Source organism: Chelonoidis abingdonii, chromosome 1 (genome assembly GCF_003597395.2).
Source record: "Chelonoidis abingdonii isolate Lonesome George chromosome 1, CheloAbing_2.0, whole genome shotgun sequence".
Lineage (NCBI taxonomy): Eukaryota > Metazoa > Chordata > Testudines > Testudinidae > Chelonoidis > Chelonoidis abingdonii.
The window spans coordinates 141501637-141516740 of record NC_133769.1 but is presented as its reverse complement, the minus strand read 5'-3'; the positions used below and the strand labels follow the sequence as shown (position 1 = coordinate 141516740).

The 15104-nt window shown below is 41.7% G+C and overlaps 1 protein-coding gene across 2 annotated transcripts in view; it reads right to left on the bottom strand.

Moving 5' to 3' along the window:
• Nucleotides 1-3603: 3603 nt before the first annotated feature.
• TIGAR (TP53 induced glycolysis regulatory phosphatase) overlaps nt 3604-15104 on the bottom strand; it is a 25373-nt gene continuing 13872 nt past the window's right edge. For both annotated transcript variants that reach the window (XM_032775752.2, XM_032775751.2), the window contains exons 3-6: nt 14036-14157; nt 9336-9413; nt 7080-7190; nt 3604-5231 (exon numbers count right to left, since the gene is read on the bottom strand). In XM_032775752.2, the coding sequence (XP_032631643.1) occupies nt 4785-5231; nt 7080-7190; nt 9336-9413; nt 14036-14157 (758 nt within the window). In that variant the 3' untranslated portion in view covers nt 3604-4784. The remainder of the gene's footprint in view (nt 5232-7079; nt 7191-9335; nt 9414-14035; nt 14158-15104) is intronic.

Below are 15104 nucleotides of genomic sequence, written 5' to 3'. Positions count from 1 at the left end.
GTTATCAATAAATGGTTAATACATTAATCCAGCCTCCAGGGGAATACAGTGTAAATTAACTTGTGAAGAATTGGCTCATACATGGTGCAAAAGGAAGACGTAGATTAAAAAGAGTTAAGACAAATTTAAGTGCTTAATCAATATCCCTAGGAAGATGGGGAGGTTACCATTGCTGATGAACAGGTATCAGGTTCTGGGTAGAGCAGGGTGAACTGAGGCAAGTACTCATGGAGGTCCAAACCACTACACTAGAGTCACTCTCTCTCTTTGGCCCAATAACTATTCAGCTGTTTTATAAAAAGAGGAACAGCTTCAGCAGGACATACAAACCGGGGGCTCTCACATCTTAGGTGAGTGCCCTAACCACTGCGCTAAAGATTGTAAAGATGACAGTGGCACCTATCAGCACCTCCTCCTGCTCCCCAGAAGCTGTATGTTGTGAATGCGGCCCTATGTTGTGAATGCAGCCCTTTACTTACTTTGATTTGGTTAAAAATACGACTTCTCCAAACAATTTTTTTCTTTCACTAGAAAAATCCCTCCAAAATTCACTTTTGATTCAAGCTTTTTTCTCCCTAAAACTGCTAGCACAATGAAAAAAGTTACTATTCTTCCGTAACTGTTGTTGTTTGAGATGTGTTGTTCATATCTATGCCACAACCCACCCTCCTACCCCTCTGTCAGAGTTAACCAGCAAGAAGGAACTGAGACAGGGTAACCATATGTCCCATTTTGGCTGGGACAGTCCCCTGTCCTTGCCGTCCCAACATTTTTGGCAAAAATGGGCATGTGTCCCATTTGCTCTTGCCAACTTGATCAGTGGTAGCTCTCCACTGCCTACCCCATACTTGTCCTTCTGCATCGGTGAGCGCCCTCTGTCAGTGTGAAGCTTTTTGTACTTCTTCCTTGGCATGGGAGCTAGTGAATGACACCGGGAAGAGCGCGGCGCTGAAGGAGCGCTTTGCACTGAGGCTGAAGTGCTCAGTACAGAATCGGAGTGGCATGGCTCTGAAGTTGGTCAGAGAGCAGCTTACATTAGGATAGTCTTATTTCTCTATCCTATTTTGTGCAGGGTCTAAAGTCCTGACAAATCTGGCACTTGTCCCTCACATGAATTTCTCCCAAGCACTTCAAGCAGCTGGAGTATGGGTTGCCCAGGGATAGGTTTGCCACAGGAGGCACAAGGATTGAAGCCCAATGCATGCCTGGCCCCTGGGGCAAAGAGTCCCATGACGATAGGGACTGTTTACACTTACACTAAAATTATACTTAAATTAACAAACTATGAATCAGAGTCCAAAAACCACCGATAAGAAGCCTGGCCGAAGAGGGGTAGTTCCACCAACTGTCACACGCGGTAAGAAGGAACTGAGGGCTTGTCTACATTACCTGCAGGATTGACGGGCAGCGTTCAATCCAGTGGGTGTTGATTTAGATCGATTTCCCTTCTCCCCCAGTGTAGAGCAAGCCTGAAAGGGTGCAGTGCCAGCAGCACGCTTTATGCCAGTGCATGTGTGTGGCACCAGAGGGCGCTAGAGCTGGCCTGATGGATACCACTGAGGGGAAAATCTCTGGCAACAGTGCAAACGGCACACACACCCCTAATGTGGAATCAATGAGAACAAGTACTCAGAACAAGAAGAATCAGTTATAGACCCAGCTCCAGGGGTCAATGTGGGCACCTATAAAAGGATCCCACAGTGGCCATCTGTGAAAAGCTTTGGTTTAAGTGACTTGCCCAGCATTACACAAAAATTCTGTGGCAGAGACAGAATCCAATACTCCAGTATAGCATTCAAATGCCCATCCTTCCTCATCCTTTTGCTACTTGCCTCTTTTATGATATACCCTCCACATAAGGCAGAAGTCCTACAGAAAACAGCTTCATTCACTATACAGTCCTAATTGTGTGTGTGTGGGGGGGGAAGGATAGCTCAGTCCTAATTGGGGGGGGGGGGGAAGGATAGCTCAGTGGTTAGAGCATTGGCCTGCTAAACCCAGGATGGCAAATTCAGTCCTTAAGGGGGCCATTTAGGGAACTGGGTAAAAATCTGTCTGGGGATTGGTCCTGCTTTGACCAGGGGGTTGGACTAGATGACCTTCAGAGGTCCCTTCCAACCCTGATCTTCTAGGATTCCAATTCATTCCCTGAGCACCATTCATCCCATGCACTGAATGAGGCAAGCACCTGTGGAAAGACAGTCTTTAATTGTATATGCATTATGCTAGCATGAAATCAAGGGGGGTAAATTGATAGCACAGACAAGTTTGAGTCTGGAATTACCTACTTTTAGGTAACTGTCTTTGTATGAATGTGTTTTTAAGATGGATTTTTTAAAATGTAATTTAAGTTTAATAAAGTAAAAAACAATTTTTCCCATCATTTGGAATCATACTGACACCCCAGCTGGGTCATCTGCAAGGTTCTAGCTCACAGCACAAATTTCTACCAGTTGAGTAATGTAGCCATTGCATCCTCTATGCAGATCAACACTAGCTTGGGAAGAAATTTTTGTCAATAGGTTTCACAGCTGTTTGCTAGACAGCAAAGGAATGTTCACACTCAAGAATCCTGGGTTCAGTTCCAGGTTCTGGAAGAGACTGCACTCTTGTGGTTACAGACCTTCCTGCTCATATCCCATTCCACCCTTATCCCCTTTAGTCTGAGTCTTCCACTCCACTTGGTTCTATCCCAACCTCCTCCTTTCTCAGTGCAACCTGGGTACCACAAGGAGCACCACTGAAAGCACAGAAGAGACCATCTCCATGCTCATTACCACAGCAGCCCTTAACAGCCAGTAGAAGCTAAAGCAGAGAGCCCCACTCATTCCTGGGATGGAGAATGCTCAGTCACTCTGTGGGGATGACACATGGCTGTCTGGTCTGCCCAGCGGAGCTCTGTGGGGATGAAACATATGCAGTACACACAGAATCTTTGGAGAATTTAGCTGCTAGCCTCTAACAAACTTATTACTTAGCATGTGCAAATTGCTATTCTCCCCCCACCTCCCCTCCAAAGTTATAACGTAGCCAAATTTAGGAGGATTTTCATAGGGACAGCAAGAGACACCCCTGACACCAGGGTAACCTCCTCCACCTATAAAGGTTCAAGTCTCTGCTTCAAAGCAAGGGTGCATGAGAACTTCAATGATGCAGTTGTAAGAATTAGAAAAGATACAGGCAAAACAATGTATTTTCCTTTAATTTTATTTGTTGAAATGGCCGCATCTAATTTAGATGAAACTTCAAAAAAGAAGATTAGACTGAGGCAGAACCCCGCCTTTGAAAGTTTCAGCCCAAAAAGTTAAAGTTGTAAGCAGCTTCAATTTTAAGTATTGCAACATTAAAGAAAATTCTATGGTAATGCCTAGGTGTTAATTGGTAAAGAACTTTGACATATACAGGCCCCTTTAAAAAACAATTCCCTAACATGTTAGAAAGTAGCTTCATTTTGCAGTTATACAGTCAATCCGAGAGAACACCCTCTAATAGTTCCAATACAAGAAGATACAGGATTTGTACTCAGCCTTGTAGAATAAGTATCAAAAATAAACCCTGAGGATGACACATGGTATGCTGAAAATCCAAGAAACTCTACACATAGGGCTTTAATGATTTTATTTACAATCTTTTAAGATATGCAAATTGTGAGAATAGTTTTACTACAACATATATAGAGGTCATTACATGTGTGCTCATACATGTGAATACTACAGACACCCCAAAAGGTGGAAGAAAATACAGTATTACCAGTAACCATAAGCACTCATTGACTGCTTACAGAAGCCTAGACCCTGCAAATGTAACCACTCATGGGAGTCCCATTTAAATCACTGGGACTCTAGCTGGACACAATGTCCCATGTGCCAGAATTCCTTTTCAGGACTGAGGTCATCATTTTGCCAATGCGCAAGTTAGGGCTCGACATCCTACTAACAGTTTTAAACAATCAACACTCTGCATTTGTACAAGGATTTACAGCAGAGGCTCTCAAAAATGTTTAAATAACCTGAATCCTCACAACACACCTGTGAGGTAAGTTTCATCGTCCCCATTTTTGCAGATGGGAAAACGGAGGCATGGCGAGATTAAGAGACTTGCCCAGCGTCTCACAGCTAGTCAGTGACAGAGCCAGGTCTTCCCCAAACACCTACTGTTCCATGCTCTTCCCACTAGACAATGCTCCCTCTACTAGGTTATACTATATTAAAATAGGAAGACATTTACATTTATAAAACCCAACTTAAATATATAAAGTTACAGCACAGTAGGTTGGAGAAAAAATTAACTTCCTTAGTTACAGTATTTCTAAACTTTTTGCCATGTAATACTTTCTGAAAAACAGCTGATGATATCCATAACATTTTTGGTAGAATGGTAAAAAGATATTAAATAAAAAAAAACAAAAACCACACTACAGCAACAGGGATCCATGAGTCCTGAATAGTAATATCTTTAAGTTCCTGTTCATAAAGAATATATTTTAGTATTTTTTTACAATACTGAATTACTATCAAGCACTAAGGTCATCTATATTGTGTATATTATTGTATAACAGATTATTACAATTCTTCAGAATCTTACAGTATAGTGCCAATAACTGAATTCAAGTCAACTCAACTAACTATTAAGATCAATCTTCGAAATAGAACATGAACTTAGTCAAGACTTATTTGCTAATTAAGGGTATTTTTTTAAAATAAATTATTTCTCATGCTTAAATAACTTAAGACTAAAAATGCTATATAATACATTTCATGTTGCTAATATTTTAATTGTTTGAGCTACACATTTTCAGTATTCACATCTGCTAAATGATCATCTCGATTAAGACAAATACAACTGATTTCAGGTTTAATCACATCTCCATTTCCAAGGTTTATAATGAAGTGACTCACTCCAGTATTAGGACTCACAGAAGATAACTGAGACTTTTTTAAAGCTGATGGTAAAGTGCATTTTAGATCCAAAACAAAATAACCAAACCAGTTTCTCATGTATGCCCCATGACTCACCACCAATATATTGGGATTTAACATTTTTGTATCTTTGTCAGTATCAGAATTAAGTTCAAGTCCACAGCAGTGGTTTCTCAAAGGGAAAACTGGTTTTCCTTCTAATGTTTCCAAGCCATTGCCTGCCATACCCAGAACAGTTTGTTCTTTCTGACACTCTTCTTCAATAGAAAGTTGGCACAGAAATTCAAAGAAATTCTTTGCACGTGCCCTTACCTAAAGTGTTAGGAAAAAAGAATACATTTGTGATGACTGCAATAACTCTGTCCAGTGAATTTACCATTTGCTTTTTACTGGCTTTATAATTTCATATGTGTTGTAGAATAATTGACACTAAGTAACATAACCCACAAAGACTGACTAGAAAACGTAAGTAGCCGTATCAGAGGAAGGTAAACAAGCTTCCACATGGCAATTACAGTAGCAGGTCAAAGTACTAAACGTGGAGACAATTATTAGTTCTCAGCCCTCTAAATCCAAGGAGGGTGAAGGTAATTTCTCATTTTCATTAGGATAATAGACTGATTTATCATAAAGCTATCCATGGGCTAATTTTAGATTTAGGGGAAAAAATCCCAAATCAGTTGCCACTGCCATCAGGTCTAGTTGTTTCAGGATGATGTAACCCCCCAAATAGGATAGAAAACAGGATTAAAAACAAAAAAACACAAACCCAACCACACTGCATACACACTAAAGGTACCAAACCGAAAGTCAACTTTGAGCTCAACAGGCTTCTGTGCTGATCACTTGGGATGCAAAGCTTTTTAAATGTACATGTAGCCAACTGACAGCTATCAGCATGATGATTCCAAATAAACATATCAAGAGAAAAGGAGAACAGAAGGGCAGTATTTAAAACCATTCTATTAAAAGGGAACACTGCAGAATGGAACTGACAAAAGACACTCTGGTTGAGCTAAGCCTGCAACAGAATAATTTACTCCTGAAGGCATTCTGAGCCAAAACAATTAAAATTTGTGCACAATATTTTACAATTCTGCAAGTTTTTATTTGTCAAATAAATGTAGAGGCTCCAGCCTGGCATTGGGAAGCACAGGCCACTGGCTGCACAGAGGTGAGAGATCACTGTGTAACTCCCCATTGCCCTCCCTGGGACACAGACTCAGCAGTGAGGCTGCATCCAACCCCACAAGGACCAAGCCTGCCCCAGAAACACCCCAGGGCCCTGCCCCTCAATACCAGGTGTGGGAGGAAGGCTCAGCAAGGCAGGATCCAAATATAGAGGGGCTTAATGTGGGGTGATTCAGGTATGGGTTGAGAGGGTTCTGTGTGGGGCAATCTGGGTGTGGATGGCTCAGTGGGGGATCTGGATGCACAGGGGCTTGTGGGGGGGTTCTGGGTGCAATGGTAATGGGACTCTGCAGGGGGGCCCTTAGTGGGGGGGGGGTCCAGATGCTATGGGAGTGGGGATCTAGGTGCCAGTGGCTTGTTAGGGTTGTGGGGCTCATTGGGGGGAGGGGTCTCTGTGAAGGCGGTGAGGCTCGGCAGGAGGGTCTGGGTATGAGGGGATCTGGATGCATGGGAGTAGGGCAGATGGGGGAGCAGCTCCCCGTTCAGGGATCCCTCCCCCTGCAGCTGAGGAGCAATGGGTGCAGGAAGTTTGTGGAGCTTCCTGCAGCCAGGGAAGAAATCTGAAGGTGGGTCTGACTCGGCCCTGGATGCCATGCAGGGGAAGAGGAAGTCCCGTCCTCCTCGGCCCAGCCTAGACTAGCAGCTGAGCTCAGCACAGGGTAGGAACCACCAGTAGGGTCTTCCCCAGTCCCACCTCCTGTCCCACAGTGATTTACCTCTCTGCTGGCTGCCCTGGGCACCCAAAATATATTGCTGGGGAGGGTCGCATGACTGCTTTTATGGTTTTCCTGTCAGAAAGCCATTTTTCTGCAGGGAAGCAAAGAAATCAGCAGGGGACATAAATTCTGCGCATGCGCAATGGTACAGAATTCCCCCAGGAGTAAGAATTGTTTTCTTTCATTAACAATACAGAGGTGTCTGCGCTAGCATCGAAAATGGGGCCTGAACAAACAAGTGGTAATACCATACCTCATCTAGTGTTTCTCCTCCAGATGGTGTAAATGAAGGACATTGCTCTCCAACAGCATTTGCCATTGCCTTTAGATCACTCAATGGCCTTCCTTCAGCAATCCCATATTTCTAGAAAAGACCATTTGTAGAAAAGGATTTACTAAATATTAAGAAAAATTCAGTCATACAAATACAAACTCAAACCTGTTTCCCTTTTAACATAGGCAACAGGATGAACAGCAATCTCACTCCATACCAAATGTCTGAAGAGGTCTGTATTTCTGCTATTTCATTTACTGTTAGTTTCTCCAAATAAGTCATTTTAAAGTAATCTTGCATTTCCAATTTAATGAAAGAGTGTATGTTTCAAACATTAGCAGCTATCTGATATTTATCTTGGGCTGTTCTTGATCTATGTGCCAGAATTTTTCTACCATTCTTGGTACACAAAATCCCAGTAAAGGTTATAATGACCTGTTTGTAATGTAAACCTTCAAAGTCCAAACAGAAAGCATTGGGATTCTGCTGCAGCTAAGAGATGTTCAACATACAGGGACATTTTCTAAAGTCCAAATGGGAAATGGTCACCCAACTATCTGCTGTGCCTTTGAAATCTCTCCCATAATTCACAGAATAAAAATCAATTTTGAAAACTGGTTATTGGGATTTTTCTAAATATGAGCACTTTAGCTGTTAAAAATACGCTTGGAACATCAAAAAAAGGCTATATTTCACAGATATGGACAGGTTAGTTTGGGTGAGGTTTTTTTTTTAAGATAGGAAAAATAAGTACTGTAATATATATATTTTTAGTTCTCTGACCCTAAGAACTTGTAACCATGTGTTAATTATAATGATTTGGCTGAGGTTATAAGCCTCAAATGCTAAATTCACAGACCCCCTGGTTTTACAGTGAAACAGACCAAACGTCACATTGTAAAAGTAATCTTTATAATTTTTAGTGGATGTTACATACAGACATTCAGTTTATAATACACATTGTATTTACACCTTATATTTATAGAACATCTTTCATCCTGAAGGTCTTTACAAACAAACAACACAGGAACCAATTCATCCACTCCTAAGGTGGAATACAATACCAGCACATCCCCACACTATATCACAGTAAGTGAGAACAGAAAATGTATTCAAGTGAAAGACAGGTTAGTTCTATGTTACTAGGCACTATGATGGTGAAATTGCTGTAGTACTGCTTACTATTTTGAGAAAACAGGCGGGGTGCTATATATTTTGAAAGAATGCACAAGGGTATAATCCTTCCCTCAGTTAAACAAATCCCTGCACTCTACGTACATAATCACTACAGTGATTTCAATATCACTACAGTGAACAAGCAACTCTCCATTACTTACTATAACAGCTCTTCTCTAATTAATTCCCCTACTCAGAATTGATGTTGTGTGCTAGTAACAAAAGGTATCTCAATATCTTACTCCCTTCAGCTGAAGCAGAAAGGCTCAAAATTGTCCATGAAAGAATTCACAAAAGCAAAGCAATCAGGGCTCTGAAACTTCTGAAAAGAAAGACACTTTACAAAGCCCTTTAAAAAAATCCTTTAAATTTTCCTCCTTCCTCTCATCCCTTCCCTCCAGTAGGGTTTATCACCAGAACAACTGGTATGTGTATTGTGTATTTGAAGAATGCAGCCTCCGGAACATGACTACATTGCAGCCATTTAGGGAACAAAAACCTTCCTGATTCTTCAAGGAAGAAGAAAGGGAGGAGGAAGTGAGGAAATGCTACAGCTTTTTCGTTCTTTTAATATCTTTTTTTTTTTTTTTTGGTAGTGTCTCCTTTCATTTAAAATTAAGCCGAAAATACCGGTACTATGACAACTTGAGTACACTTCCTGTTAACACTGTAACAGCCATAATCTAGGTTAAAACATACCCCCAGACTCAGTTTATTCAGTTCAAGTTATAGTTAAACTCATACAAGAGGTACAATTATGCATTTGTGTGGACAAAAATAATAAAGATTAATTGGGTAAGTAAAAGAGTCTGCAGGTGATTATAAAAGTTAGACTTAAAGTCAAGTTCTGCCTAGTATGACTGCAGAAAGCACTGAAGAAAATGAAAGGCTTCGTATACCTAATGACAGAACTGCAACTTTCATAATTACAAAGGATGAATGACCAAGCTATCTAAGCATTCAGATCAATGAGAAATATAAAATATTTGTATTGTAAGTAGCAAGCTACATTTACAAATTATTCAATTTAAAGACAGGAACTAGTAACTTGGCACTTACCCTCTCTCGAAGTCTTGCATCATACTGTATTACAATATCTTTGCAAAACTTATTCTTTCCTATAATTGTGGATGCAGTCTGAAAAAAACAATGTACAACGTCATATAAAAACACCATTTTTGGATGTTACAATGTTCCTCACGGGGGAGAAAAAAGGGGGGCCATTAACTGTCAGGAAGGAGGTGGTTAAGTGATTTAGACAGGTTCCGCCATACAGCAGTAGATGCTTATAATACTAAGGGCTGGTCTACACTGGGGCGGTGGGGAGGGTTCGATGTAAGATACACAACTTCAGCTAGAGGAATAGTGTAGCTGAAGTTGATGTATCTTATTTCGACTTACCTCCTGTCCCCACGGTGCAGGGATCGACGGCCACAGCTCCCCCGTCGACTCTGCTTCCGCCTCTTGCCCTGGTGGAGTTCCGGAGTGGACGGGAGCGCTTTCTCGGATCTATTTATTGCGTCTAGACAAGATGCGATAAATCGATCCCCGATAGATCAATCGCTACCCGTCGATCCGGCGGGTAGTGTGGACGTACCCAAAGTTGTGATGTACCAAGCAAAGCAAACATTATACATGACCTAACCAATATATTAAGATTGCAATGTTAAGCACTCAGAAGTTAAAAAAATGCCTGAATAAAGGCTGCCTGTGCATCTGCATTATGATATAATCTTTAATTACATTATTGCATTTTTTTTCCATGGGACCTCCTCTTCATTCAGTGCATAATATGGACAGTGTTCAATGATAAAACAATATTGAACAGTTGCTTATTAATGTTCACTATGTGGCCCATGCCTTATTTACTGCACATTATTCATGCCCTGGTCTGAAGACAGAATTATTAATTTCCTCATCAGCTTTTCCATGGCACTCATCTCTACAATACTTGAATACTTCACAAACATTTATTTTAACAAAACCTGCAAGATGAACGGGTAGTTTTATCCCCATTTTTACCACTGAATTCAGTTGCAGCTGAGAGTGATCAGCACTCCAGAAAATCAGACCCAAGACCCTCAATTCAGAAGATGAGGAATACGCAATTAGCAATCACCAACAAAAAGTTTGTCTTAAATGATTTGATTAGCATCACATAGGTACTCTGTGGCAGAAGTAGGGATGAAATCCAATTCTCTAGGGGCTGGTCTACACTACGGGATAAAATCGATTTTAGATACGCAATTTCAGCTACATGAATAACGTAGCTGAAGTCGAATATCTAAAATCGATTTACTCACCCGTCTTCACCGCGCGGGATCGATGTCCGCGGCTCGCCATGTCGATTCCAGAACTCCGTTGGGGTTGGTGGAGTTCCGGAATTGATATAAGCGCGCTCAGGGATCGATATATCCCGTCTAGATTAGACGCGATATATCGATCCCAGAGCAATTGATTTTAACGCGCCGATACGGCGTGTAGTCTAGACGTACCCTAGGACAGCATTCAACTACCAGGACCATGAGACACTCTTCTCTTCCAGAAATCCCATGCCTCATTCAGGACACACCTTCTAATCAGGCTATCCTGCATTGTGCACCAAATGAGGTGGGGTTCTGTGGAATACACAGTATGTGATTATGTAATTAAAGACTGTATCATAATGCACATGCACAAGGCAGCCAGATTAGGGTTGCAAAGGAAGCCTTAATTCTGGCATTTCCTAATTTTTTGAGTGTTTGACTTTAGCACTATGAGTATAAAAGAATATGTAACAGTAGTTTCCTAAATTTTTTAAAAAAACAAACAGAAAAAAAAAATTCCATCATGTGGCATACTGACATCTACATTATTCATCAGCAGGGTTGGAACCTTAAGACCCACCACACAGGCTGCTGCCACCTGAGCTAACTGTGTAACTGATAGCATTAGGTTGTCATCCACTGTGTGGACCAGCTCTAGGGGGTATAAGACACACTGTCAGTGTGTTTCACAGATAACTGCTGGCAGCAGAGAAATGGAGAGACTCAAGAATGGGGTTTAATTTCAGATGCAGATAGTGAATGTGCTCTAGCGGACACAGACTTCTGCCTGTTGCCTTCAATTCATACCTACCTCTTTCCCACCCTCTCTCCTTGTCCTAATCCCCTCCTACACTTCCGGGCTCACTTTCCAATTCTCAGTCTTTCCCCCACCACTCCCAGCCTGGCCCAGTTCTTCCCTTGTACCCAGGTCCTTTGTCAGATGTCTCCCATCTCCCTGTCCATGTTCCTCCCCCTGCCCATTGACTAGTTCCTAGTCCCAGCCTCAGCCTATCCAGTTTCACTCCCATCCATCAACCAGCTCTCAGTCCTAACCTCCCATTCCAGTTCCTCTTCCAGTCTGTCCCTCCCCTTCCCCACTGGCTCAATCCTTGCCTCCCTTCCTTCATAGTCCCAAATTTCTCTCTCTGGCCCCCCTTCAATTCCAGTCTTACAAGACTTCTTGTCCCAATCTACTTTTTCCCTCCTCGATGATCTGGTTTTTGTCTTCTTCGCATTTACATCAGACTGCTTCCTCCTCCATGCTGCCTGGGTGCCAGCAAGTTGGGGGAGAGGGCACTGAAAACAGGTTCCCTGCTCTCACTTCCAGTACCTGGCCCCACCATGGCCTGCTACAGCTCAGAGCACCCATTGCAGGGAAAGTCCAGCTTTGCCCCTGTAGCCCTAAGGCTGGAGCATGTTCAGTTACTGCATAGGGATAGCACATGTGCATCCTGTCACAGGCTTATAACTTGGCCAAATTTGGGCAGATTTTCACTAGGATGGCCATAGGTACACCCTCACATAAAGGCCACCTCCTGCTAAATTTCAAACAATAGGAGCGCTAGAGCTCCACAAAGAGGTCACCAGAATCCCCCAACACACACACGGACAAAAAAAAAATATTTGTCCCAGTCTTGTGAAGCAACCAGGTATTAAAGTTAAGCTTGTTAGACTAAAAAGGTCCCCCCTTCTGTTCCTCTTTAAATAGGTACTAATGTATATTAGCCTATTACCAGTCACTTGGGAATTCAATCCATTCTCCACAATTCTCAAAGATACCTGGCAGTGGTTTGAATACTTAGAGCCCTGCACAGACAAAAAATTTACATCCACAGATGCAGATATCCATGGATATAAATCGGTATCCACAGAGCTCTGTGGGCTTCACCGGGAACCACAGTGGTAGAAGCAGCAGCATGTCAGGCCACCGCTCCCAGGAGCCAGCACCTTGTGTTGGCAGCTCCCCCAGTGTGACTGTACCACCCCTCAGCCCTGCCCATTGGGGCACGCACCAGGCTTACTGGCAGGTGTCCCTACTTATGCTAGTGTGTGCAAGCAGCTCGCATGCTCTCGGACAGGAATCCCTTCCATGCAGAGGTCTGAGTCTCCTATCTGGGAGTCTGCGACCCATTTGCACACATTAGCACGACCATGGACAGCTGCCGAAGTGGGGTGCTGGCTCCTGGGATTGGCGGCCCAATGTGCTACTGCTTTTGCTGCTGAGATTCCTGGTACAGCCCTGCAGCTCAGTGGATACCGACTTATATCTGTGGATACAAATTTTGTAACTGTCCAGGGCGCTATGGATACTATCTCTAATAAATCCATTAGAGAGTTAAAAATTGAATTTTGTTGGGTCCTACTGTCTTAATACCTTCAGATTATCTAGGTACTGTATATTTTGTAACCTTCTGTTTTCTGCTTCTAACCTCTCCTCTCTCACCATTTTGTTATTGGGCTGAATATCCTTTATTAATCATACATAGTAAAGATGGAAGTGTCACTATTAAGCTAAAAAACTGATGTAGTTTTTAAATGTAAGCCACTTCTTAGAGTATTTTTTAGAATTAAGAAAAAAAGATCTTAGAAGTTCCTACATAGTGGCAGCCATTGCCCCTGGACTTTTTGCTTATGGTGTCTCTCAGTTAATTAAAAACATAATGAGTTACTATTGGCAATGTCAACTGTTGGTCGTCTTATAAAGAAATTTTCCTTAAACATCCACCATCATCACAGCCAGATTCTCTTGAGTTCCTATCACCACTATCTGAGAGGAACTTATGCAGCAGCATTCCATGGTTATGTATATTGAAAAAATACACTAGACCCTGTGAAAGTAGAATGAATTATATTGTAAGAATAGAAAGGATTAAAGAAATGTTGTCTGCACCTTTAAGCAAAATTGTTGGAATGTTGCAATCCAGGTGTCAGGAACACAGACATTAGCATAGAACAATTGCACCGTTTAAGGGCAATTGGAAAAGTATTAGCCTTAGAACGATACCAATCAGTAAGGAATTGGGATATGAATGCTGTGTCACAGGTGGTTTTTCCTGTCTTTTACTTTCTTTGTTCTTTTGTCTAACTCCTGCTCTTTTATCTGTATAAATAAGACTGTTTAGGCCTTGCATGGTCACTCACATATTCTGAATGTTATTGGCGGAGCGCTGCGCTAATAAACAGAGTGGTCTGACAAATTGTGAGTCCTGATTCTAACTTTGACAACCCCTAATGTACAACGTGCATGGAAGATGCAAGTCATGGCTGATGTATGTTAACTCAGTAGATTCTTTTAAGCTTCATTCACTCTTTGGAGAAGACCTCACCTTCTACATAAAACATTTTAGTTCCAAACTTACCCCCTCCTTCAAAATTGCCACTGCATTATTTTGCCTCAGCATCCCAAAATACTGAGATTTAGATTTACTTTCAATTGCTTGAAAAAGTACTTGCCTGCTTCGCTCGAAGGAGGTCACTTGAGAAGACATGAGTAAACTTTACATTACTGAGAAATATACCAGCAGCATCTGCTTGTCTGAAACCAGTTGCAGAAAGGGGTTCATCCACACCTTGTCCTGAAAAATAAAATTTTCCCAATTTAACATTTGAATTTTAATTAATTTATTATTAATTATATGTAATGCAGTTGCATTCAATGAATCCACTCAGGATCGGAGTGCCAAGCAAACATGAGTACAATCCCTGTCCCATTTCCCTTTACTGTGAAACTCAGAATTCAATCATCATGCAAACTAAATGGGAAAGAACAATAGTAATAACTCTAGGAACACACTGAATGATTATTGGTAAGTGATTATTGGTACAGTATTTAAATGACAAAACAAAAAAGTTAACGTACATATATCAAAGTAAAAAACATATATGCAGAAGCTTGATTTTTCAAGAGTAACTAGTGAATTTGAGTCCCTTGGCATCCATAATTGGTAGCTATTTTTAAAAGTTTAGGCCAGAATGTTCTCAAGACAAAGCCAAGATAGTCTGATTTCCCACCCACCCACACCATTAAAAAAAGATTATTCAAAGATCTGTTTTCCTGTGTGTATTCTGTAAATACATTATACTCTCCCTGCTGTCTCCCACTCTTCTGACACCAGAAATCCCTCTTGAGGAAGAGCAGAAGTAAGAAGAGGTTGCATATCTGAGGAAGGTAGCCAATAGGTGTGTTAAGATGACCAGAATGATCTAAGGATGGAATTTATGATGCGATGGGGAGTGGCATTTCCAATAACCCCAAGCCTCATCTCCTTCTCCCAGGTCCACACTCTTACCTGAAAATGGCATTTGGTGTCCAGAGGCCAGGGTATAGCAGTGAGGAAGACATTGGTTTTAAAGTGCAGACAGAGAAATTTTTTTTTCTCCTGCCTGTTTCAGCAGTTCGCATTTTTAGTAGGCTCATTCACACAACCATTAAGGGTCGTGGGGGAAACAATAACATTTCCCTTGAGAGTGCTTGCTAGCAATCACACACAGTAGCAGTGAGGAAAAGATTGGTTTTACAGTA